Below are 23,433 nucleotides of genomic sequence, written 5' to 3'. Positions count from 1 at the left end.
GTTATGTTATGTTATGTTATGTTATGTTATGTTATGTTATGTTATGTTATGTCTAACCATATATATATCTCTATGTGCTTTGTGGTCTTATGCTCCTTTCCTTTCAAGATAACTAATAGATTCTATAAGGGAATCTTTCATTAACTTATTCAGTAATAGTACTATAAATTAGCCTTTCTCATGTTATTGAACTATTTAGGTATCCACTATGCACCAGACACTACTCTGGTGGTGGGGATATAGCAGTGAACAAAGTCCCTTTCTTCACGAAGCTATTACCAATGGGAGAGTCTGCATTGTGTGAATGGAGGTCTGAGTTCTTGAGTTCCCCGAAAGGACTTCTGTGAGGATCCATGCTTAACTAAAGAAAGCCAGAAGTAGCAAGCATAAAGCAGGGATTTTTTTTTTTAAGATTTTTATTTATTAATTCATGAGAGACACAGAGAGAGGGACAGAGACCGGTAGGCAGAGGGAGAAGCAGGCTCCTTGCCGGGAGCCCGATGCAGGACTTGATCCCGGGACTCCGAGATCATTCCCTGAGTCGAAGGCAGACGCTCAATCACTGAGCCACTCAGGCGTCCCAGAAAGCAGTTTAAAAAGGGGACAGTACACTTTTAAGGTGAAAGAGCAGGTAGGCCCAGAGATGGCAGTCGCATCAGGGTTAGGGTGATCTTTCCTTTTTATGTTTGCATAGGTTACGGGTCATAGCTAGGACGGTCTCCTACCAACGTGGTTTCAATTCTCTAAGGGACTCCTACTAGTTGGGAGTAGACTGACTACTCCCAACTACTGACCCTATAGGGTTTTGGCCAGAACTGTCGTGGCCATCTTTCTCCATGGAGGGGAAGGGGTTGAAATCACAATGTAAATATATTATCGCGAAGCTATCGGTTACCATGGGGTAGTGGTCTAAGAAGACAGCACACTTCTCCACTGGCTGTTGGTCAGTCAGCCCAGGGTTGTTGGAAGCCTTAATTTAGGCCTGGATGTTAAAAGCCACAGCCAGGATGTTGTGCCCTCAGGCTTCTATCGGGTCACCTATTTATCACCACCTTTGCCTCCAGATCTTGTCTAACTAACTGCCTATTATATTCTAATGGAGAGGACTAATTAATTGGCAAGTAGTATAATATGTTAGGTAGGAAAAGTTTCAAGTAAGATAGGATAATATTTGAACAGAGACCTAAATGAAGTGAGGAAGCAAGTTAAGTGGCAATCTGCAGGTAGGGCTTCCAGATAGGAAAGCAAATGCAAGTGCAAAGCCACCGAAGTAGGAGTGACTGAGAATGCTGGAGCCGGCAAGAAAGAGAGTGCTAGGAGTCGAGATGGCAAAGGTTAGCAGAGCCAGGTTGCACATGGCCTGATAGATTTAAGGACTTTCGGGTTTGTTCTGAAGGAGATGGGAAGATCTTGGACAATTCTGAGCAGAGGAAGTTCATGATCCTACATTTTTTAAAGGATCATTCAGGCTACTACTGTGTGAAGAACAAGCTCTGTAGTGTAGCGAGAGTGGAGGAGGGGCCAATTAGGAGGCTATGGAAATTCTCAAAGCAAGAAATGATTAGTGGCTTCTGGTTTCTGGATATATTTTGGAGGGTGAGCCAAAAGGATTTGTTGATGGGTTAGATAAGGATTTTGAGACAAAGAGAAGAATCAAGGATCACTCCACTGTTTTAGCCTGATCCTTAAAAAAAGTCTTTTTATTCCAAATGAGTCATTGTTTTGCTAATAATTTAATCAATGGGAAATTTAGAGGGTATGCATGAAAGGGGGAGACAATACTATTTTAAGTATATGTGTTTTAGTTTTATTAAAAAATCATCTATTAATTTAGTAGCCTATTTATTTGTTTGTTTATTTTTAAGATTTTATTTATTCATGAGAAACACAAAGAGAGAGGCAGAGATACAGGCAGAGAAAGAAGCAGGTTCCATGCAGGGAGCCCAATGTGGGATCCGCGGGACTCCAGGATCACCCCCTGGGCAGGCGCCAAACTGCTGAGCCACCCAGGGATCCCCCCTACTAATCTACTTATTAAGGGCCTACCATGTACTAGGCCCTGCTGCTTCAAACATACAAAGATGAAAATCATATTGTCTCTGCCTTGGAAAACATATAATCTACTGGGGAATATAGACCTATAAACTGCTAAGATAATTAATATAAATACTAGTAATATGGAGCTGTGGACAAAATGTTTTCTGGGAGATTTCAACTTTACTCCAATAAGTCTCTTTCAGGAGATGGTATTTAAACCAGACATTTTGGGTAGCCCCGGTGGCTTAGCGGTTTAGCGCCACCTTCAGCCCAGGGCGTGATCCTGGAGTCCCACGACAGGCTCCCCGCATGGAGCCTGCTTCTTCCTCTGCCTCACTCTCTCTCTCTCTCTCTCTCTGTCTCTAATAAATAAATAAAATCTTAAAAAAAATAATAAAATAAAATCTTAAAAAAATAATAATAAAATAAAATTTAAAAATAAACCAGAAAATTTCCCACAGATAAGAAGGGTGTCATTCTAGGCACTTAAGTATTAGGATCAGCCAATTCAAATCTGTATGTGAAAACATTTTAAAGTAACATTATTATATTTTTAAAATAACATTATTAATACCAGCTAATACTAATAATACATATTAATTTACAGAAAAAGAAAGCACTACATGGTGGAGATCATTCAGGTTCTACAAATTCCATATCTTCTCTTAACCCTGTGAGAGAACATGGTGTGTTGTTTGAATGCTCACCTGAAAAGTGGACAGATCAGAGAAAAGCACCACCAGTTATGGCTTATTGGGTAGTAGGGTAAGTCGGGAAAAAAGTATTTGAAAGTGAAGTAAAATGTTAGAAAAGTGAAAGAAAGGTTGTAAAAGAGATAAACATTTTAAGATACAGGCATAGAATTGCTAATTTAACTATAGTATATGTTTTTAAGGTATTTATTTATTTATTTATTTATTTATTTATTTATTTATTTATTTAAGTAATCTCTACACCCAGTGTGGCGCTTGAAATCATGACATTGAGATCAAGAGTTGCATGCTCTTCGAACTGAGCCAGCCGGGTGTCCCTCTAACTGCTATAATATTTTAATACATTTTAGAATTTTGTTTTATTTACTAAGTATCTCCTTTAAATTCCTCTTAAGTCTTCTCACTTTTTCTTCTTTTATTTTTAAACTCGAGTATAATTAACATAGTGTTATTAGTCTCAGGTATACAATATGATGATTCAACGGTTCTGTGTATTACTCAGTGCTCCTCTTGATAAGTGTAATCCTTAATCCTCATCTCATCTTTCACCAATCCCCCTACCTACCTCCCCTCTGATAACCACCGTTTTATTCTCTGTGTTTAAGAGTCTGGTTTTTGGTTTGTCTATTTTTCTTTGTTTCTTAATGTCTACATATGAGTGAAATCATATGGTATTTGTCTTTCTCTGACTGCCAAGGCTTTTTCTATTAAAATAAAAAGCTGATTTGGTTACCTTATAAAATTATAGTAGTAATACACTAAAAGATAATGACTCCACAATTTTACTGCTGTTGCCTTCCTTCTGTCCCTACTTCCTTCTTTTCCTCCCTGTTTCCTTTCTTCACCTCTTCCTTCTCCCCCCCACCCTACCTACCAACTATGAGACCCTGACTGACCTAGTCCTTGCCCCACCTGTTTCCACCTTCTATCATTCCTTCTTCATCCACTGTGCAAGCCACATTGACATCCATTGATTCTTGTTCCTACAATTCCTTCTGTGTGAAATGTTCTACCTCTTAACCTTCATATATCTGGCTTCTTGATATTCAGATCAGTACTAGCCTCAAAAAGAGAATCCATGATCTCTTTCCTGCATTAAAGCGGCTACTCGGTTATTGTTTCTTTTCTTGTTTATGGTCTTTCTCCCCTTCACTACAACATTAGCTTTCTGAGGTCAGGAACTGTGTATGTCTTGTCTACCACTGGTACCTGCAACAGCACCTGGCACAGAGTCACTTGATAAATATGTAACACTTCAGTAAATGGAATTATGCTTGGGAAAATGTGGTGATGAGAGGGTGGTATGGCAAACACAAATATAAAGTCATAATCATTGCATCAACAGTCTTATATCCACCAGAAGAAATATGTAATATGCTCAAATATATATGTATTTATAGATATACAGAGATTTTTTTTTTTAGATAGAATAAGTTAGTTGATACAACCAAATCCTATAGGAAGGGGCAAAAATCTACATTGGGATTACAAAGGAAGGTTTATAGATTTCATTTGATCTAGTTTGAAATGAATTAGATTTGGATAAAACATTCTAGAAAAAGGATGGGATGAACAAAGACCGAAATAAGGGGAATCATAAGGCATATAGCACTTGAGTAGACCGATTTGCCAACATGATAAGGGACATATACAAGATAAAATGAAAGATCAGGCTAGAAAGCTAAGTTAGGACCACTGCAGAGAGCCTTCAATTTCTGACTAAGGAATTTAATTTTGAGTGAAATGTTGAGGCACTGAAAGTTCTTTGAGTTGGGGTAAAGAATTGATGGAGGAAGGGACACAGAGTTAGGTGAGACCAATGTTATGCAGACACCTACCATGCAGTACCAAACTGTAAGACAAATGTTACCAAAGCAGTAATCCTGTGTGTTGGTCCGTGAGATTTAGAATCACCTGAGTCACTTGTTAAAATCAGAGATGCCTATGGCCCACCCCAGGCCTACTAACAAAATCTAGGATAGTAGGACTCTGTATTTTTAATAAGCTCCTTGTGAATGTGATGTGTCTGTCACCAACCAAGCATGGGAGGAGCATCAGCATAAGCTCAAGTTTGTGTAGTGTGATCAGAGCTGTGCTATTGGGAGATGGAGTTAGGAGCAGCAAAGGGTCCGTGGTGTGGACACAGAAAAAAATAGAGATAAAGTTAGGCATACATGCAGGTATATAGCGGAGCCTTAACTACATTCACAACAGTTGAACTAGACTAGAAAGAATCAAGAGGTATCGAATTATGATGATGCAGATCTATATAGAATAGAGAGATTTAAGGAAGTCAGGCAAAATATCTTATTTAAATTGTTTGATTTATATATACTAGTGTTCACTAAATATATAAAAATTTTAACTTTAAAAAATCAAAGTTTCAGTGGTATTTCCAATTCAATACTATACAAAAAGCAATCATATACTTAATGTTTTAATAATAATTAACATTTAGAAAGTAAATGGCAATGTTTAATAATTATACTTAATGATGATAATACAGTTGGCTTTATTATAACAATAATGACTAGATTTAATATTTTAAAACTGAAGGGTAATATATATTGATCAAATAGGCTTTTTACACTCTGGAAAAATAAAAATAATTGACTTATGGCATATTTTATTTATTTAAAAATAAATCTAGCTGTATTTCCCCCTACTATAGATTTAGATTAGTGGCTTTTAATTCACTATGAATTCTGTCAGAAAGAAAAATAAAATAAAATAAATTGAAAGGTTGGAGTTTTTTTCCCTTTGATTTTTGTTTTTTGAATTTCTGAAATGAGTGTGTTCTTTTCCTTTACAGGAGACTTTTTCTTCATCCCAAACTTCAAGAACTTTATGTCTGTTTTCATGATTCAGTCACAGAAATTGCCATAGAAATGGCTTTTAAATTGTTCTTTGGATTAACCTTGTAGCTGTGTTTTCTTGATGCACAGCAACTGTGCATATAACAGAGAATAATGTTAGAATTGCTGAAACCCATACACAAGAAGATAAGGGTAGCTTCTTTTACCTGTTCAGTTTTGAACATAATGCTGTTAAATATTGAGATGATATGCTCTTGGATTTGATGCACTAAATCTTATATAGTATTGTGAGACTTTTGATAAGATACTTGATCAAAATATGAAGAAGGGATTGTTAACTTATTTCCATTCCAGTATATAATGTTAATTTATTGACTAGTTTGAAATAATGTGAAGTGTGTTATATAAAATTAATAGAGGACATATTAGTTGTCAAGACTAATAATGATATCTGGTAAAAGAATCACAAAATCTGGAGGGTGTGACCAGGTCCTGAATTAATTAGTGCTCTGACAATAAGCAAGTGTTTGTACCTCTCTGAGTTCAGAATTTTCATTACAAATGAGATGATTGTATTGAGACTTCTAAAGTCCCTCTTAAGTAACAAAGCAGTTTTCTTCTTGCCTACTGCTCAGTACCTACATTTGTAATGTCCAAGTACTGATTCCCTATTAGATCAAATTCTTTTCTTTAGTTTAATCATTTTAATAGATACCTCACCATGCGGTAGAACTGAGGAATGAAAATTTAACTTATTTTTCTATTTATTTGATTTTCTTTACTCTTTCCAGTCAGCTCTATTTTGACTAGAATATAGTTTTTGAACTATTTGTACATAAATTTATTTTTTTTCAGGTATGCACACACATTTTATACAGTTCGTGAATTTCAGGACAGCTATATGTAATCTTTAAAAAAAATCTAATCATGTTAAAAACACTGAAAAAGTTGGATTAAAGAAATCCTATGATGACTTCTTCTGTTAAATACTAATGTCTGCCTTATAGTTAGTTATATGTTGGGTTTTACCAAAGGGAGGTACCTTAATGAACAATAGTTTACTTGACCGACCTTTAGTAGAGAAAGAAAACTAATGAGATAAGAATTTTCTTTGGCAGTGGGAATTTGGTGGATTGAGAAAACAAGGAAAAACCTAACAAATACTGCATTGTTAATTAACACTTTACCCAGTGGATCCTCCTGAAGTCTCATATGCCCCCAAGACTACAATATTGGGTTTTTTTCTTCTTCAGGACTTAAGCTCTGGAAGGGAAATTCTGCCAACAGGTCTAAAGTCAGTCTCTATTGCCCCCTCCTTGAACGCCTGGAACATGGGCCTCTGTGTTAGAACCAAGTGTAAAACACAGTGGGTGGCTTAGAAGAAACACTGTTCTCTCTGTATAATCAGCTTAAGAGATTTTCATCCAGATCTTTTGTCCTATTAGTGGCTTGTGGGCCTTAACTTTAGCATTTAAATCAGGGCAAGAAACTTGGGTTCTTGAAATGTACAAAATGGCTGGAAATATCCTCCCCTTAAGATCACAGTATTGGTCAGGATGGTAGATAGACTCAACCACTGCCTTAGCTCTGTGTACATATGTGGGTAATAAGGCAGTTTGTTTAAAAGTATTTATTAAATACCTAAAATTTCTTAATGTGTCCCCCAAAACACCAGGAGCTATTTTCAATACCAAGACTTATTAATAAATGTAGCTATTAATCATCTCAGAGTTTCAAAAGACTGAACTAAAACCTGGGATTTCATTATAAGGCCTTTTCTGTTTTGTTTAATGAAATTTTGGTCTTTTGAACTGCTTTCCTGGTGTCAAAGCATCTTGAGATCACCGATCAATAACTAAAATAAAAAGACAAAATAGACTACTTAATAAGAGAAAAATCATTTGCTATATTATAGATATATACCCTGTTGCAGAGACATTGCATTTTTTTTAAACATTGCATTTTTTAACAAATAAAACCAAACATCGTGGTTGTCATCTCTAAATGGATACCAAAGTAAGCACTGTAACTAAACTAAACCTAGCTGCCCATTTTTCCAAATATATTCAGATACACATCTGAAAGATCAATCTGGTTATTGGCCAAAGAGTGCCTATCTGCTACTTTATTAAATAAAAGGGGACAAAGTGATGGTGCAGATACCCCAGAGAGTATGCTTTAGCTAATATAGAAACATTATTAGCATTCTGCAAATGTTCCCTTCTACCAGATTATTAATGCAAAAGATTGTAGAACTATCATTTTTGGAAATACCAGGTACTGTTTAATCACCATCATATATCTTTTAGCCCCCCAAAACTACATTTTAGATTCTACACCTTCCTTCCTTCTCCCTCCTTCCCCTTTCTTTAGCATTCTTTTGTTTCTTTGTTAGATTAGAGAACTTTATTTAGCAAGCATTTAACTTTATTTAGAATGAATATATGTTAGTTTCTTATTTTGTGCCAAGGAACTGTTAATGATGATGCACATCACAAGATAGTAAATTTGTGGTGCCTACTTTTTTATATTTCTGATACAAATGGTAAAAGTTATGAAACCAATTTACTAGATTTGTCTGCTTTGAACATTCTTGAAAATAATATTGTGAATAATTATTTGTTGTCTGTGTAAGTTCCTTCTAAATAGTGCCTGGCACATGTCACGTGCTATAAAAGTGCTAGCTACTACCACCACCACCACCACTTATTATTATTAGATGATATCCATTGGTTAAAAACCAAGGAGTCAGCTAAATGATACCTGCTACTGTACAAAATGTTGGGAAAAAAAGCAGAGAAAAGTTATTCAGCACTAAACACTTTTGAGAACAAGGATGTATATACTTTGGATATTTTAAAATATATTATTAAATGTTACTAAAACTTTTATCTATTACCTAAACTGTGTGAATATAATTTAATTTTGTAGAGTTGTATTTCTATATTCTATATAACTGAAGCTATTTTTATATTGATAGTCTTTAATAAAGATGGTTTGGAGGCTTATTTGCAGTTGTGTTGTCTTTTCATGCACTCATCCAGCAAATATAGACTTTCTACTCTGTGCCATGTACTGTTCTCGATGCCAGGGATAAAACAGTGAACAAAACAGCTAAAAATTCCTGCCTTCAGGGACCTGATGTTCCCATGGGAAGGGCAGGCAACAAATAAGAAATAAAGAAAATATATTGATAAAAGCTAAGAGGAAAAAAAAAGTGAAGGAAGAAAATGGGATATGAAGTGTGAGAAATAGAGTGGCCAGGAAAAGGATTGCTGAGATGACCCTAGAACTGAACTAAGAGATAACTAACCATGCTGATTTCTAAGGAAATCTGAGTGAATAACTCAAAGGCCCTGAGACTCTATACTTTCAATATCAACATATGAATCATCAGAACTTTTTTTATTCCCTAAATCAGTAAATAAAATGCAATGCAGCTAAACGTTTTTAGCTCAGTGTATTGAAAAGAGCTGATTCATAGCTCTTAAGGTTTAGGGGGGGAAAAGCTACATTTCTAAGTACTTTCACTTTTGCTGTCTTCTATGAATGAATATATGTCAGAAATACGCTTGAGCATATAAAGCAATATGCTATAAACATTGTCAACTATAGAGTCAAAAGTGGGATTGGAGGGGAAAGGGAGGCAAGAAAGGAAGGAAGAGAAAATCTCCCCGGAGAGAACACTTGCTTTTTCTTTCTGAGATGTGTATGCTCCCTGTAACCAGAGATGTTCCTTTGACCTCTCTTGGCACCTTAAAAAGTCTTGCCTGGAGTGTGACTCAAGTATTCCCCTCCCCCTCCTTAAATTTTTCCCTGTGTGCTTGTTAATATTTCAAATTCCCTTAAAGGAGACTAAAGCCTTTCATTCGTATTTTTGCAGATAAAACATCAGTCACTTCTTGAATTTGCAATGGATTTCACAAAGGATTTTGAAGTTCATGCAATGAGACAACTTTAAATCTTTTAAGCCTAGGAATAATGATTAATGCAATTGTTTCAGAAAGATTAATCTGGCAGCAGCATGTAAAATGGAGAGAGATTTGGCTAAAAAGCCAGTTAAGAGTGGAATAAGCTGCTATAGAAAGGAAGGTAGCACCAAACATGGTACCAGTAGGACTTACCAGCTGGTTTTACATGAGGTAATCAAAATGTAAACAAATTCCTTCTCTCCAATCCTGGTCTAAATATATGGTTTTGTACTAGTGACAAGTAGTATTAAAAGTATAAAAACACGGGGATCCCTGGGTGGCGCAGCGGTTTGGCGCCTGCCTTTGGCCCAGGGCGCGATCCTGGAGACCCGGGATCGAATCCCACATCAGGCTCCCGGTGCATGGAGCCTGCTTCTCCCTCTGCCTGTGTCTCCGCCTCTCTCTCTCTCTCTCTCTGTAACTATCATAAAAAAAAAAAAAAAAAAGTATAAAAACACTAGAGGGACATCTGGGTGGCTCAGTGGTTGAGCGACTACCTTTGGCCCAGGGCCTGATCCTGGGGTCCCAGGATGAGTCCCACATCTGGCTCCCTGCATGGAGCCTGCTTCTCCCTCTGCCTGTGTCTCTGCCTCTCTCTCTGTGTCTCTCATGAGTAAATAAATAAAATCTTAGAAAAAGAAAGAAAGAAAAATGAAAAAACTAGAACCTCAAGTTCAGAAAAGTAACTCATGTTTTATAGTTTCAAGACTGCTGGTCCTACAGAGTTATGAGATGATAAAACAATATTAGCAACTATCAAACGAGCTATAAAAAGAAATCAGGAATATATTAAATGCTACCACCGAAGTATCCCCAGGATGTACAAAGTGAAAAAAAGCAAGGTGAAAGAAAATAGAGCAAGACATTATGTGCCGGACAGATGTACCCCTACCGCCTATTCTTGCCCAGAGTCAGACCTGGGTCTGGTAAGCCTCCAAATGAATTCTCAAAGTGCCGTATGGGTATAGATGTCAAGTAGAGAGGTCACCAAGACCTCTTCTGAGACACCGTGAGAAAAACTTTTCTTAATACTAAGAAGCGATTTGTTCCACTCATTCTCTCAGGGCAAGTGGAGTTTTCCAGCAGCTACACGTGGTGTGGCACAGCACAGCAGGGACAAAAGCAGCCATGTAAATCCAGCTTTTATTAAGCCAGTCATTAAAGGGATTTTTCAAACATACGAAACAAGGCTATTCTCATTTTTTTGTTTTGGAAAAAAAAGTTACTTTTTACTTAAAAATGTTATTTACATCATGGTTTATTATTTTAAGTGAATCAATATTTTTAAATTATTTATTTATTTATTCATGAGAGAGAGAGAGAGAGAGAGGCAGAGACACAGGCCGAGGGAGAAGCAGGCTCCATGCGGGGCGCCCGACGTGGGACTCGATCCCGGGTCTCCAGGGTCACGCCCTAGCCTGCAGGCGGCGCTAACCCGCTGAGCCACCAGATGAATCAATATTTAAATGTTCGGTTTCACCTTCTGAAATGATACCAATATATAGATAACACAAAAACAAGCTTCCTCGTGGTCTTAACTTTTTATGAGGGAAAGGGGGTCCTAAAATAAAAAGGTTGTGAAACACTGTTCTAGAACAGGCCCTTAGTTCTCCCCCTTGTGCATTAGAATCCCGAATCTTAGTTAAAACAGCAGAGCCCTGTCCCCTCAGGTCAGTCTGGATAAAGAACTACTGCTCCGGATAAAACTACCAATTTCAATAAAATTCAGAAGAATGAGGAACATGTTAAACTAAGGTACTGGGGGTGCAACCAGCAAAGGCAGACTTAAAACGGGACTAGATAAAAATCCCTGCCAAACAGAAGGAGCAGAAATTGAAGTGGTTTCCAAGAGAAAAATGGGAGGGTAACAACCCTAGGAATGGAAACTACGCTTGGCGAGCCCCACACGGTTGCCTCACGACGCTGCCCCGGTCTCGGCTGCCCACCTCCTCGCACCGTCCTCGCTCGGCCGGCTCGCTCCCGGCACCTCTGCGCCTGCGCACCCGCGGCCCGCGGACCCCGCCCCACAGCGAGGCTTGTCCAGGCTGCGCCCTGCGCGGAGGAGCCACGTGTCAGGAGTCACGTGTCTGGTGCCGGAAGGCGGGAGGCCGTTGGAGGCGCCTGCGCAGCAGCTCCGAGGAACCCGGTCCTGCGCGCTACTTTCCCGCCAGGACGACGCCGAAGCGGTTTTCCGCCTCCCTTCGTCGTCTTCCTCAGGCCTGCTTCCCGCTGCCGCTGCCCGTCTTTACCTCCAGCGCCCCGCCATGCAGCGTGAACCTCCGAAGAAGAGGCTAGAGAAGAAGTCGGGAAAGCAGCTCTTTGACCCCGCTTCCTTCGGGAAGGACCTGCTGGCGGGCGGCGTCGCCGCGGCTGTGTCCAAGACCGCGGTGGCGCCCATTGAGCGGGTGAAGCTGCTGCTGCAGGTGCAGGCGTCGTCCAAGCAGATCAGCGCCGAGACGCAGTACAAGGGCATGATGGACTGCCTGGTGCGGATCCCCCGCGAGCAGGGTGCGTACCCGAGGCAGCCGTGCCAGCCCGTCCCGTTCACCTTCCCAGAAACGGGGAGGCGGGGGAGTGGGGCCTGTGGGGAGCGGACTGCACCACCGCCGCATCTGGCGGGGATGAGTTTATTTCTTCACCTGTTGAGAATTCATTTTTTTTTAAGATTGTATTTATTCATGAGAGAAACACAGAGAGAGAGGCAGAGGGAGAAGCAGGCTCCATGCAAGGAGCCCCACATGGGACTCGATCCAGGGCCCTCGGGGTCACGCCCCGGGCTGAAGGCGGCGCTAAACCGCTGAGCACCACCCCCCCGGGATCCCTAAAATTGTTTCTTTTTAAGATTTATTTATTTATTCCTGATATATATATAGAGAGAGAGAGAGGTAGAGACACAGGCAGAGGGAGAAGCAGGCTCCATGCCGGGAGCCCGATGTGGGACTCGATCCCGGGACTCCAGGCTCGCGCCCTGGGCCAAAGGCAGGCGCCAAACCGCTGAGCCACCCAGGGATCCCCTAAAATTCAGTTTCTTAACCAATTTAAGAGGCTACACTTTGTGGCGCCGAGAAGGCCTGTAAGGTGGCCAGTCCTGGGTGGGAGAGACCACCACATTCTCCTCGTCTTAGTTTTCTCCTTAACATCAGGGTTTACACCTTGGTGCAGTTGTGTCCAGCTCAGAAGAAAAGTGGTTGACACCCCCACCCCCACCCCGTAGGATTGAGGGAGATGCCATTAGGTACTTTGCTGATATGTTAACAGGTGCTTTAAGTTGCTCAAATATTTGTGGAAATAACACTTTTTTAAAAAAGATTTTATTTATTCATGAGAGACAGAGAGAGAGAGAGAGAGAGGCAGAGACACAGAGGGAGAAGCAGGCTCCATGCAGGGAGTCTGACGTGGGACTAGATCCTGGAACTCCAGGATCGCGCCCCAGGCTGAAGGCAGCGCTAAACCGCTGAGCCGCCGGGACTGCCCAGAAATAACACTTTTGAGATAAAGTACTCCAAATGTGGAACCATCTGAGCCTCCCAGTACTCTAGTTCTTATTCAGTAAAAAGAGGTTCTGTTTATTCTTGAGAACTACTGAAGGCCAGGGCCGAAACCAAAGAGGCATTTACCCCTGCAAATTTGTGGCGCCCCCCCCCCGCCCCGCCAAAACTCAATAAAAACAAATGATAATTTAATGCAGTATTTTTTTAAAAGTCAAAATGCGAAAAATCCAAGATGAGCAAAATATTAAAATTTTATTATTTTTTTTAAAGATTTTACACATTTATTCATGAGAGAGAGAGAGAGGGAGGCAGAGAGACAGAGACACAGGAAGAGGGAGAAGCAGGTTCCCTGCTGGGAGCCCAACGCGGGACTCGACCCCGGGATCCCAGGATCACGGCCTGGGCCCAAGGCAGCGCCAAACCGCTCAGCCACCCAGAGATCCCAGCAAAATATAAAAATTTTAAATAAAGTCAGTAGTATTTTGCATCAGCTTTGCCTTAATTAAAATTCTAATTTTTTTCCAGTTTTATTGAAATGCTTTACAAGGAGTAGTGAAGGCTCTGTTAACCATTAAATAACCCTCCTGTTGCAGAACTGATCCTAAGTTAGCTAAGTGCATAAGAGAATAAATTTGTTAACGACTTTTCTATAATCCACCCATGTAGTTGTATCCAATTGAAAACTCTGTTTAAAAGAGAAATAGGTCTATTATGTATTCTGAACAAGAAGAGAAGTGGCTTAAACTCTTCCACTCCTAAGTCTGTGGTTATTCTTCATGATAAAAGCTCTCTCCCCAGAGATATAGCTGCAACTCCTCTTGACCTGCTGGGTATAGTACTTTGGGTGGAGTATAACTTTTAAGGCATCAATCATCTAAGCTGTAAATTTAAAATGCCCATATGGGGAGCTGAGCTCAGATCTTTCATAGGGCTTCACATTTCTCCACTCCCATTTGTTTTATCAAAGCTTCTCCTTTCCCCCACGATTTTTATTTTTATTTTTCTTAAGATTTTATTTATTTATTAATGAGAGACAAAGAGAGGCAGAGACACAGGCAGAGGGAGAAGCTGGCTCCATGCAGGGAGCCGGACATGGGACTCGATCCCAGGTCCCCGAGATCACGCCCTGGACCGAAGGCAGTGCTAAACCACTGAGCCACCCGGGCTGCCCTCCACCAAGATTTTTAAAGGAAAGTAGGAACCTATCTCTTCTTAATTTATATTCTAAGACCTCTTCAGAGAAGTAGGGGACTCTCTTATTGGTTAATCTGCTTTAGATATTTAGTCAGGTAAAGTTAAGTATTCTGGTCCGATTGTGCTGATCAGCACTAATTTATTTCATATTTTAAGTGTTGTAAATGATATTTAAACCTAAACATATTCATTATAGCTCTTGTAAATAGAGATTGTTCTGAATAGTGTTCCATTGCCCATTTTCCTTCCAATGAAATGATCATAAGCAGAACTTTAAGATATTTTTTCCTATATGCAGTCTCTGTTATGAATATACACACCATGGTATATTCTATGCTAAGAGATTAGGATTCACGACAGGGATAATATTGCCATCTAGGGGCATTTTTACAGACTTGTAGGAAATTTTTTGTTTAGCACGGTAGAAGGGTGTAATCCTTAATTGCAGTGATGTAAAAGGCAAAAGCCAGGGATGATAAACATCCTGCTGCTGTACATGGCCAGTCCTACACAGCGAACACTTACCCTGCAGGCTGAATGATTCAGTTCTCCCATTGTTTATGGTTTTCTAAGCCCAAAACCTAACTCTGATTTACTTACAAACGATCTGGGATATAATGTCCGTATACATAGCAGCCTCCATGGGAGGACGAATATTATACTTTGTTTTGTTCAGAATTGTGCTGAGGAGTGGCTCAGGGTTGATCATGATCTCAGGGTTGTGAGATGGAGTCACATCAGGCTCTGTGTCAGGCTCCACGCTGGGTGTGTGTGGAAGCTGCTTAAGTCTCTCTCTCCTTCTTCCGCTGCCCCCTCCCCCACAAAAAAATTGTACTGAGAGTTGTTCACCATTGGGAAAACTAACCAGTTCTTGTGATATTTGGTCACCCACTTAACTATTGAATTCATGATGATTGTATGTATATATACACAAATATATTAATCCCTTTTACAGGAAATATTAATGGTATCTTAATGATAACATTATTAAGTAGAAGCAAGCATCTGACTATTTTGTCTATGGTGTGTTCATGCCTCATCAATTTACTAATTAAAATACCTATTCTATTCAAAACATCTTTATTTTCTCTTCCTATATAGTAGGGAGGGCATTATATGGATTTGTAAAATATTGTCGAAGAGGTCACAGTCTTTGAATTCTATTTCTAGATAGTGAAGGATGTATTGTAAAATATTTATTCTGTAGAGAGGACTTGAGGCTGGTGAGGTTAAGAATCACTATGGTAAATCATTCTGGAACTTTACTAGGCAATCAAGTTCTGAAATTGTTATTTTCTGGAATTTACCTTCTATTGCTCTTGAAAATCAAGATACATCCCCCTTTCAAATGTTCTGAAGTTTCTTTTGTGTTTCATGTTTGCTCTAATTTTACTGATAGCTTCTCTTTAGGCTTCTCTTTAACCTGAGAGACATGAATTCATAAGGCACAAGTAATGCTCTCGCAGTCTTCTTACCTTATCTCTGCATTCTTTCTGCCCCAAGAATAGATCTCTCAGCTTTAAACCTCTCTTTGGGTACCTCTCTTTTTATAAGCTTTCCTTGGCTTTTAAAAGCTTCTGAATTAATCTTGACTGATGCTATTCTTAAAGATTTATTCTATTCTTTTGTTGATTGTAGGGCCTTCCAACTTTGTTTGCATACTTTTATTTAATACTGTTTAAACCTTTATCACACAAATAATGATTGTTTATTATAGAAAGTTACAAAACATAAAGAAGCAGAAAGTAAGACAAATCACTACTAAAATCAGCACAGCTAACAACATTTTGGTGTCTGTGCTATAATTCTTCACTGGGCACAATATGCAGATATGTGAGAATATTTTAAATTAAAATAATTGTTTTATTTAATATATTGTAAATATAGTCTTTTAAAGATCTGATCTGTGCGGCTCATTTTTAAGCACCTACCAGAATTCCCTTTTTCTCTTAGGAGTTTCTGGCCATGAGGTTTTTTTATATCTTGAAGACAGTGTTTTGGGGTATGGTAAGAAAGTATTAGGCATTGACTTTAAATAAAATGGGAAAATAAACTTGACTGATACTTGGTATATGAGTTAGCTCTGGCACCTGTGCATGGGCCAAATGTAAATTATATATTACAGAATACTAAGGCATTCTGAAAAAAAAAGTATGAATTACACATTGTAGAAGGGATGATAGGCACCTTTCCTCGATTATTATATAATAAACATAGTTTATGTTTGCCAATTGGATTTATAGAGAGAAGGCTATTTGAGTATTTGAAATTATCAAGAAGTCTATTTGAAATATAGGTTCGTGTATACTGTTCTTAAGAATGAACGTTACCCTAAGGGTGCCTTGAGATAATAGCAAATGATGGTATAAAAACATCATGATTAGGGATCCCTGGGTGGCACAGCGGTTTGGCGCCTGCCTTTGGCCCAGGGTGTGATCCTGGAGACCTGGGATTGAATCCCACGTCGGGATCCTGGTGCATGGAGCCTGCTTCTCCCTCTGCCTATGTCTCTGCCTCTTTCTCTCTCTCTCTCTCTGTGTGTGACTATCATAAATAAATAAAAATTAAAACAAAACAAAACAAAAAAAACCCATCATGATTAGCAAGATACCTAAAAATATTAATTGTTCAAATGAATGCTAAGTTGAACCCTAATATCTCCTGGCCAGTTTTTCCCAACCACCCTATAGCCCTTCCTCACTCCTCCATCTCGATATACTATTTTTGTTCTTATAGCCACATATTTATTTGTTCATTGTCTATTTCCCTGGGTCCTGTCCCTCAAAATATAAGCTCCGTAAGACAAATTTGTTCCTAATGCTATCCCTAGCAAGTCTGCTGTGTACTAGGTACTAACTAAGAAGTTTTTAAATGAAAAGTCTTTATTACATTCTTTAATTTCTGTTTTGGGTATATTTTTAAAGTGTGCAATGTGTGTGTATATATATACATATATATATATGATTTTTTTAGTATATACATATCTGAAAGTCATGCTTACATTTTTTTTACTGATAGACATATTATCAAAACATGTTGTAGCTGACCAGCCTAGAATATATATACCCAAACATCCCTAGCATTTCATTCTTGGCGAATAAGTTCACCAGTAAATGGCCTCATAACTTTTTCTCATTTTCCCATCAGATCTATTTTAATACTTTTATTTTTTTGGTTTCAAGATTTTATTTAAATGCCAGTTAACTTACAGTGATGGTCATGGTAGTTTCAGGTGTATAAATACAAACAGCACCCAGTGCTCGTCACAATACCTGCCCTCCTTAATACCCATAATCCATTTAACCCATCCTCCTGCCCACTGGATTCCCTCCAGGAGCCCTCAGTTTGTTCTCTATAATTAAGAGTCTGTTTTATGGTTTGCCTCATTTCTTTTTTCTCCCGTGTTCATTTGTCTGTTCTATTTTAATTCTTAATTATTTTCTCAGAATTAAGTTTATAATAGTTTTTTCTCAGCGTTTGATTTTGAAGAGATTATTTTTTCTTAGCAATTAAGTCAAAAACTTTGATATTTTATTAATAACAGAGAAAGATACCACAATCACTATGTCTTTCTTGACCTATTTTGTGATTATATCTTGGGAAACTGTCCTTTTATTCTATATGATTAGAGAGAGTAAAAAATACTGTTGCATTTGCATCACTCTTTTCTCTTGTTTTATTCTGACCAAAAATATTCTGACCAAAATTTTTATATAAAAATATAAAAATATTTTTATTCAGAATGAATTGTTCTTTTTTTAAATAGGGTCCCAAGGCACCCCCAGAATGGATGATACACCAAAAAATACTACTGTTTTTAGCCAGAGTGGATTTTTATGGAGAAGCAGTATAGATTTAATAGCTCTAGGTTTGGAGTCAGTTTCTAGAATCAAGTCCCAGCCTTTTCCTTACCTTGTGACTTTCAGCAATTTTTATTTAACCTCTCTCAGCCTCAGTTACCTCAGTTGTATAATGGGTATAGTAATAGTACCTATTGATATGATAGTTGTGAGGATTAAACAAAGTCATGCTTATAAAATATTCAACCATATATCTATTGCAATTAGAGCTCAATAAATTTTAACTCTTTAATTGGTATGTATGCTTTCCTAAATTTACTAACATGTATTCCTGATACTCGTTTGTAAATGAATATATTTAGGGATTAGCTTGCATTATACATAGAGTAGGTTTTTGTAGTCTGTCTGAGGCAACCTACATAGATACAAAGTGTACTTAAAGTATATTTGAATAAAACCTTGAAACCTGGCCCCCCCAAAATAATATTTTTGTAGAAAATACATTTAGAATTTCACTTTGAGGTTCCTTTCCCTATGTGCTCTAGCAGAGGAATTGAAGCAACTAAGAGCATGGTATAGCAGTGAGATGCAAAGAAAGGAATAATAATTTGTTAAGGGTGATCTATGGAAAAAGATTAAAACAGGAGGGTTTTTTTAAAAGATTTTATTTATTTATTTGAAAGAGAGAGCGAACACAAGGTCGGAGGAAGAGTAGAGAGAGAGTGAGAAGCAGGCTACCCACTGAGCAGGAGGCCAATGTGGGGCTCTATCCCGGAACTCCGGGATCACAAACTGAACAGGAGGCAGAAGCTTAACCAAGGCTAAGCCAACCAGGTGCCCCCAAAGAGGAGTTCTTAACCTGACACTGTAGCTTCAGGGAATCCATGAATTCTGTGAAATATATGCAAAAATATTTAAGGTATGTGAGATTATATTATTTCAGACATAACCCATTAAGAGCTGCCAGTTTTCCTGTTATATATACTTCAAGGGATTTATTTCTTTCTAGATTTTTATTGAGACATTAACATTTATTTTGGGGAATTTTCTAGGTTTTTTTTTTTTTCAGGCAAATGCATTTTTGCTAAAAAGGATATATTCTTCAGCCAACTCCAGCAAACCCCTTGACTCATAATAAACACAGCACCTTGTCATGGCTTCATATTAATTTCCAGATGTCTTTGTCATCAAAGTCTTCCATTTATATTTAATTCATTAGCCAAAGTTACAAACCTTTATATTGCTCTTATGTATGACACTCTTGTTTTTTTTTTAATTTATTTATTTAAGAAAGAAAGTGTGTGTGCTCAGTGAGGAGGGGTAGAGGGAGATGGGAGAAACAAAAACTCAAGCAGACTCCCCTCTGAGTGTGGAGCCCAGTGGGGGGTTGGATCTCACAACTCCGAGAATATAACCTGAGCTGAAATCAAGAATTGGACACCACTCAGGCACCCCTGTACGACACTCTTGTGAAGTAAATATTAATTCAAACTATAATAATAATTACAGAATTATTAATAACTTGTAATCTAAAAACCCATAATATCTCAGTATCATTCAGCTAAGTGAGCCAATTCCAAAATGACTATTAATATTTAAAACCCATGTTTAAAATGGAAATTCTAGTATTTTTTTGATACATGACACTTTTTCTAAACTCCGTTTTATTTTATTTTTTAAGATGTTATTTATTCATGAGACAGAGAGAGAGAGGCAGAGACATAGGCAGAGAGAGAAGCAGGCTCCTCACAGGGAGCCAATGCCAGACTCAGTCCCCGGACCACGGGATCACACCCTGAGCCAAAGGCAGCCACTTAACTGCTGAGCTACCCAGGTGTCCCTCAAATGGGATTTAAGTTGAAGAAAAAACCATTTGTTTAAAAAATAATAATAAATGGGATTCCTGGGTGGAGCCTGCTTCTCCCTCTTCCCATGTCTCTGCCTCTCTCTCTCTGTCTCTCATGAATAAATAAATAAAATCTTTTTTAAAAATCCCATTTGATCATATTGGCAATTTTCCAGTCAATATGTTCTTTTTGATCCTTTTAAAATTGACTTTGTCTTCTGCCAGTAACCTGTTGTTTTTTTTTTTTAATTTTTAATTATTTATTTATTTATGATAGTCACAGAGAGAGAGAGAGAGAGGCAGAGACTCAGGCAGAGGGAGAAGCAGGCTCCATGCACGGGAGCCCGATGTGGGATTTGATCCCGGGTCTCCAGGATCGCGCCCTGGACCAAAGGCAGGCGCTAAACTGCCACCACCCAGGGTTCCCTAACCTGTTGTTGTGTTACAATAAACCATGGTCTAGAAAACCATGTCCTATTCTTCAACATCATTTATACAGTCATATTTCATTCTCTGTATGTCTCTTCTAGAGGTCTCACCTCTAAGAAATTACAAATGCTCTCTTAAATGTTTTCATTAGCAATGAAGAACTTAAAAATAACTTAAAATATCTCCAAAAGTTAGATTCACCAACCTCCCTCATACTTCATGTGGCCATAACTAGTAAGAAATATTCCTGTATAATTTGCTTATATTTCAAAAAAAATTTTTGCTTATATTTCTTATGTTTTAAGATTTTTATTTTGCTTCCATTAAAGAAAAAGTTGACTTTTCTTAGTATAGAAAATAACCGTGATTATTTATGGAAAAGTATTGTAGATAAAGGACTGAATTATTGAGCCAGTTTGTTTGGGTTTGAATTCCAGAAGTACAGTTTTCTAAGTGCCCTTGGACAAGTTAGAAGTTCTTTTAAACTCATTCCCTCATCTTTAAAATGGAAGGACTAATAGTACCTTCTTCATAGGTGGTTATGGGGATTAAATGAATAAAAATAAGTTATTAGAATTTATTGTTTTTGTTAATATTGTCTCAAAAGTTTTTTTTTTTAATTTTATTTATTTATGATAGTCACATAGAGAGAGAGAGAGAGAGAGAGAGAGGCAGAGACACAGGCAGAGGGAGAAGCAGGCTCCATGCACCGGGAGCCCGACGTGGGATTCGATCCCGGGTCTCCAGGATCGCGCCCTGGGCCAAAGGCAGGCGCCAAACCGCTGCGCCACCCAGGGATCCCTCAAAAGTTTTTTTAATAATGTTTTCCTTTTTAAGAAAGAGCTTTCTTTACCATTCTTTAATAATTTTAGGACTTTTAAAGATTTATTTCTTCAGAAACCCAAACCTAGAGTAGTGTTTTGGAGTCTGACACAAGATGTGACTAAATCCTGGTTGGCTATTAACTATGTCTGTATAGAGTTTTTAAACTTTAAAGTTTACACATGTATAATATGAGTACTATAGGTGAACCTACGTCAAAAGCATAATGTGGTGATTAAATGTAACACACAGCCTTTGGCCAGTGCTTGGCACATATTAAATACTTAGGAAGTGGTAGCATTTACCATTGTGTGTTAAGTGTCCTAGTGAAGACTGAGTCAGTTGTGAGTACTGAGATTATTTCTTGGCTATTAAATATGCTTCTTAATTACCTTTGTGCAGTTGCTTTACATGTAGTTTGGGATTCACGGAGATTCTATGTTGTTTTTTTCCCCCCACAAAGAAGACTTTCTTAGTTAACAATAAATATAACTTTAAGTTTCTAAGCATATCAGCCCAGTCAACTGAGATTATTTTCATCTGAATCTTTATCTTTAGAAGACTGATTCTGGGTATTCTCTAAGCTGGGACTAGAGGTATCCCATTCAGAATAGCCGGATCAAACCGTTGGACAATTTGCAACCTAGTAGAAACAACTATGGCTGCTGAAGAGATAGCCTATTGTATTGTAGGGCAGCTTGATTATAAAGGTAACACTGAATTAATAGGGGTAACACAATGACTGAATTTTAAGGATTGGTCAATCTATGAAGATTTGAAGTAGGAAGATTATTGAACTGGAAAGTTTTCTCCAGTCTCTCTCTGTCTGACCCCTGGAGACTGCTTTGAATTGTAAATTGATCCTTTTTCTGCCTAGGTTCCAGAAGGTAAAGATAAGGATATAGACTCCTTTTTTTGTTTGTTTTTTTTTTTTTTTTTTTTTGGAGAAAGAGAAAGGGAGGGAGGGCAGAGGTAGAGAGAGAGAATCTTAAGCAGGCTCCAAACCCAGCACAGAGCTCCACTCATAGCTCGATCTCCCAACCCTGAGACCATGACCTGAGCCAAAATCAAGAGTCAGACGTTAAACCAACTAAACCACCCAGGTGCCCCGACTTTATACTTTTATTACTTTTTCATTCTCATATGTATTATACACAAACCAATTTTGTTTAACCATAGGAATTACATATCCTAATTTGGAAATGAGGTTAAGGGTTAATCACTAGCTTCTCTGATAAATACTAGTGACTCTTTTTCTACTAGGAAAAACCTTATATTCAATTGATAATACTTTCCGTAGATTTTTAGGTATCTAAGGCTTCTTATTGGAAATTGACAAAATTGGAATGGGGTACATGGAGTTAACACTGCCTGTTTTCTTTCTTAAAAAAAAAAAAAAAAAAAAAGATTTTATTTATTTTTTCATGGGAGACACAGAGAGAGAGACAGAGACATAGGCAGAGAGAGAAGCAGGCCCCATGCAGAAAGTCCAACATGGGACTCAATCCCAGGATTCCAGGATCTTGCCCTGGTGTGAAGGCTGACACTCAACCTCTGAGCCACCCAGAAGTCCCACGCTGCCTGTTTTCTTCAGTGAATTCACACATAGACTTAATTTTTTCTCATGAGAAAGGGTATGAGTTTTAGTTCAAATAACTAAGTTTTTTAAAGCTATGGGAATTTTTTGATAATACAAGTTTATATTTAATATGTTTTCTTTTGTAGGCTTCTTCAGTTATTGGCGTGGCAATTTGGCAAATGTTATCCGGTATTTTCCAACACAAGCTCTAAACTTTGCTTTTAAGGACAAATACAAACAACTTTTCATGTCTGGAGTTAATAAAGAAAAACAGGTGAGTACAGTTTAATATTTATTATTTTTTAAGAAGTAGTGGGATTTGCCTTAACCTATGATGTTTTATTTAGGGAGAAGGTGCTGAGTGGTAGAAGAAATAATAATTAGAACAATACATGTTATAATCACTATTCTACAGCACTAGGAAAGTTCAAAAAAGCAATCCACAGATCTGTATTCCAATATATCTGAAGTAATTAATTTTCTAAAGAAGTACACTGTTGCATTTTAATGACTAAGGCTCTGTTTGGCTGAGTTTAAAGTGCCTAGAAGATCCAATCAAACAAGCAGGAAAGCAATAAATTTAAGTTGAAGAATTATTTTATTTTTTTATTGAAAAGGTGCCTTCTCTTTCAAGGTAATCACTCCCTTGATGACAGAATTTCAGTTTCAAAATTTCCTACTTGTATGAACTATATGTCATTTGTTTTGGTTTCTATTTGTTTTGCTGCCTCCACA

The 23,433-nt window shown here is 38.0% G+C and overlaps 2 protein-coding genes across 5 annotated transcripts in view; both read left to right on the top strand.

Annotated features, from left to right (window-relative positions):
• Positions 1–8,574, top strand: part of INTU (inturned planar cell polarity protein) — an 82,876-nt gene extending 74,302 nt beyond the window's left edge. For all 4 annotated transcript variants that reach the window (XM_077861105.1, XM_077861107.1, XM_077861106.1 and 1 more), the window contains exons 15-16: positions 2,645–2,802; positions 5,563–8,574. In XM_077861105.1, the coding sequence (XP_077717231.1) occupies positions 2,645–2,802; positions 5,563–5,674 (270 nt within the window). In that variant the 3' untranslated portion in view covers positions 5,675–8,574. The remainder of the gene's footprint in view (positions 1–2,644; positions 2,803–5,562) is intronic.
• A 3,101-nt stretch (positions 8,575–11,675) lies between these two features.
• The window catches only part of SLC25A31 (solute carrier family 25 member 31), a 26,495-nt gene continuing 14,737 nt past the window's right edge, over positions 11,676–23,433 (top strand). The window contains exons 1-2 of the mRNA XM_077861102.1: positions 11,676–12,045; positions 22,845–22,972. Coding sequence (XP_077717228.1) covers positions 11,802–12,045; positions 22,845–22,972 — 372 coding nt within the window. The 5' untranslated portion in view covers positions 11,676–11,801. The remainder of the gene's footprint in view (positions 12,046–22,844; positions 22,973–23,433) is intronic.

Source organism: Canis aureus, chromosome 20 (assembly GCF_053574225.1).
Source record: "Canis aureus isolate CA01 chromosome 20, VMU_Caureus_v.1.0, whole genome shotgun sequence".
NCBI lineage: Eukaryota > Metazoa > Chordata > Mammalia > Carnivora > Canidae > Canis > Canis aureus.
The sequence above is the reverse complement of the archived record's forward strand: the minus strand, read 5'-3'. Positions and strand labels throughout refer to the sequence as shown.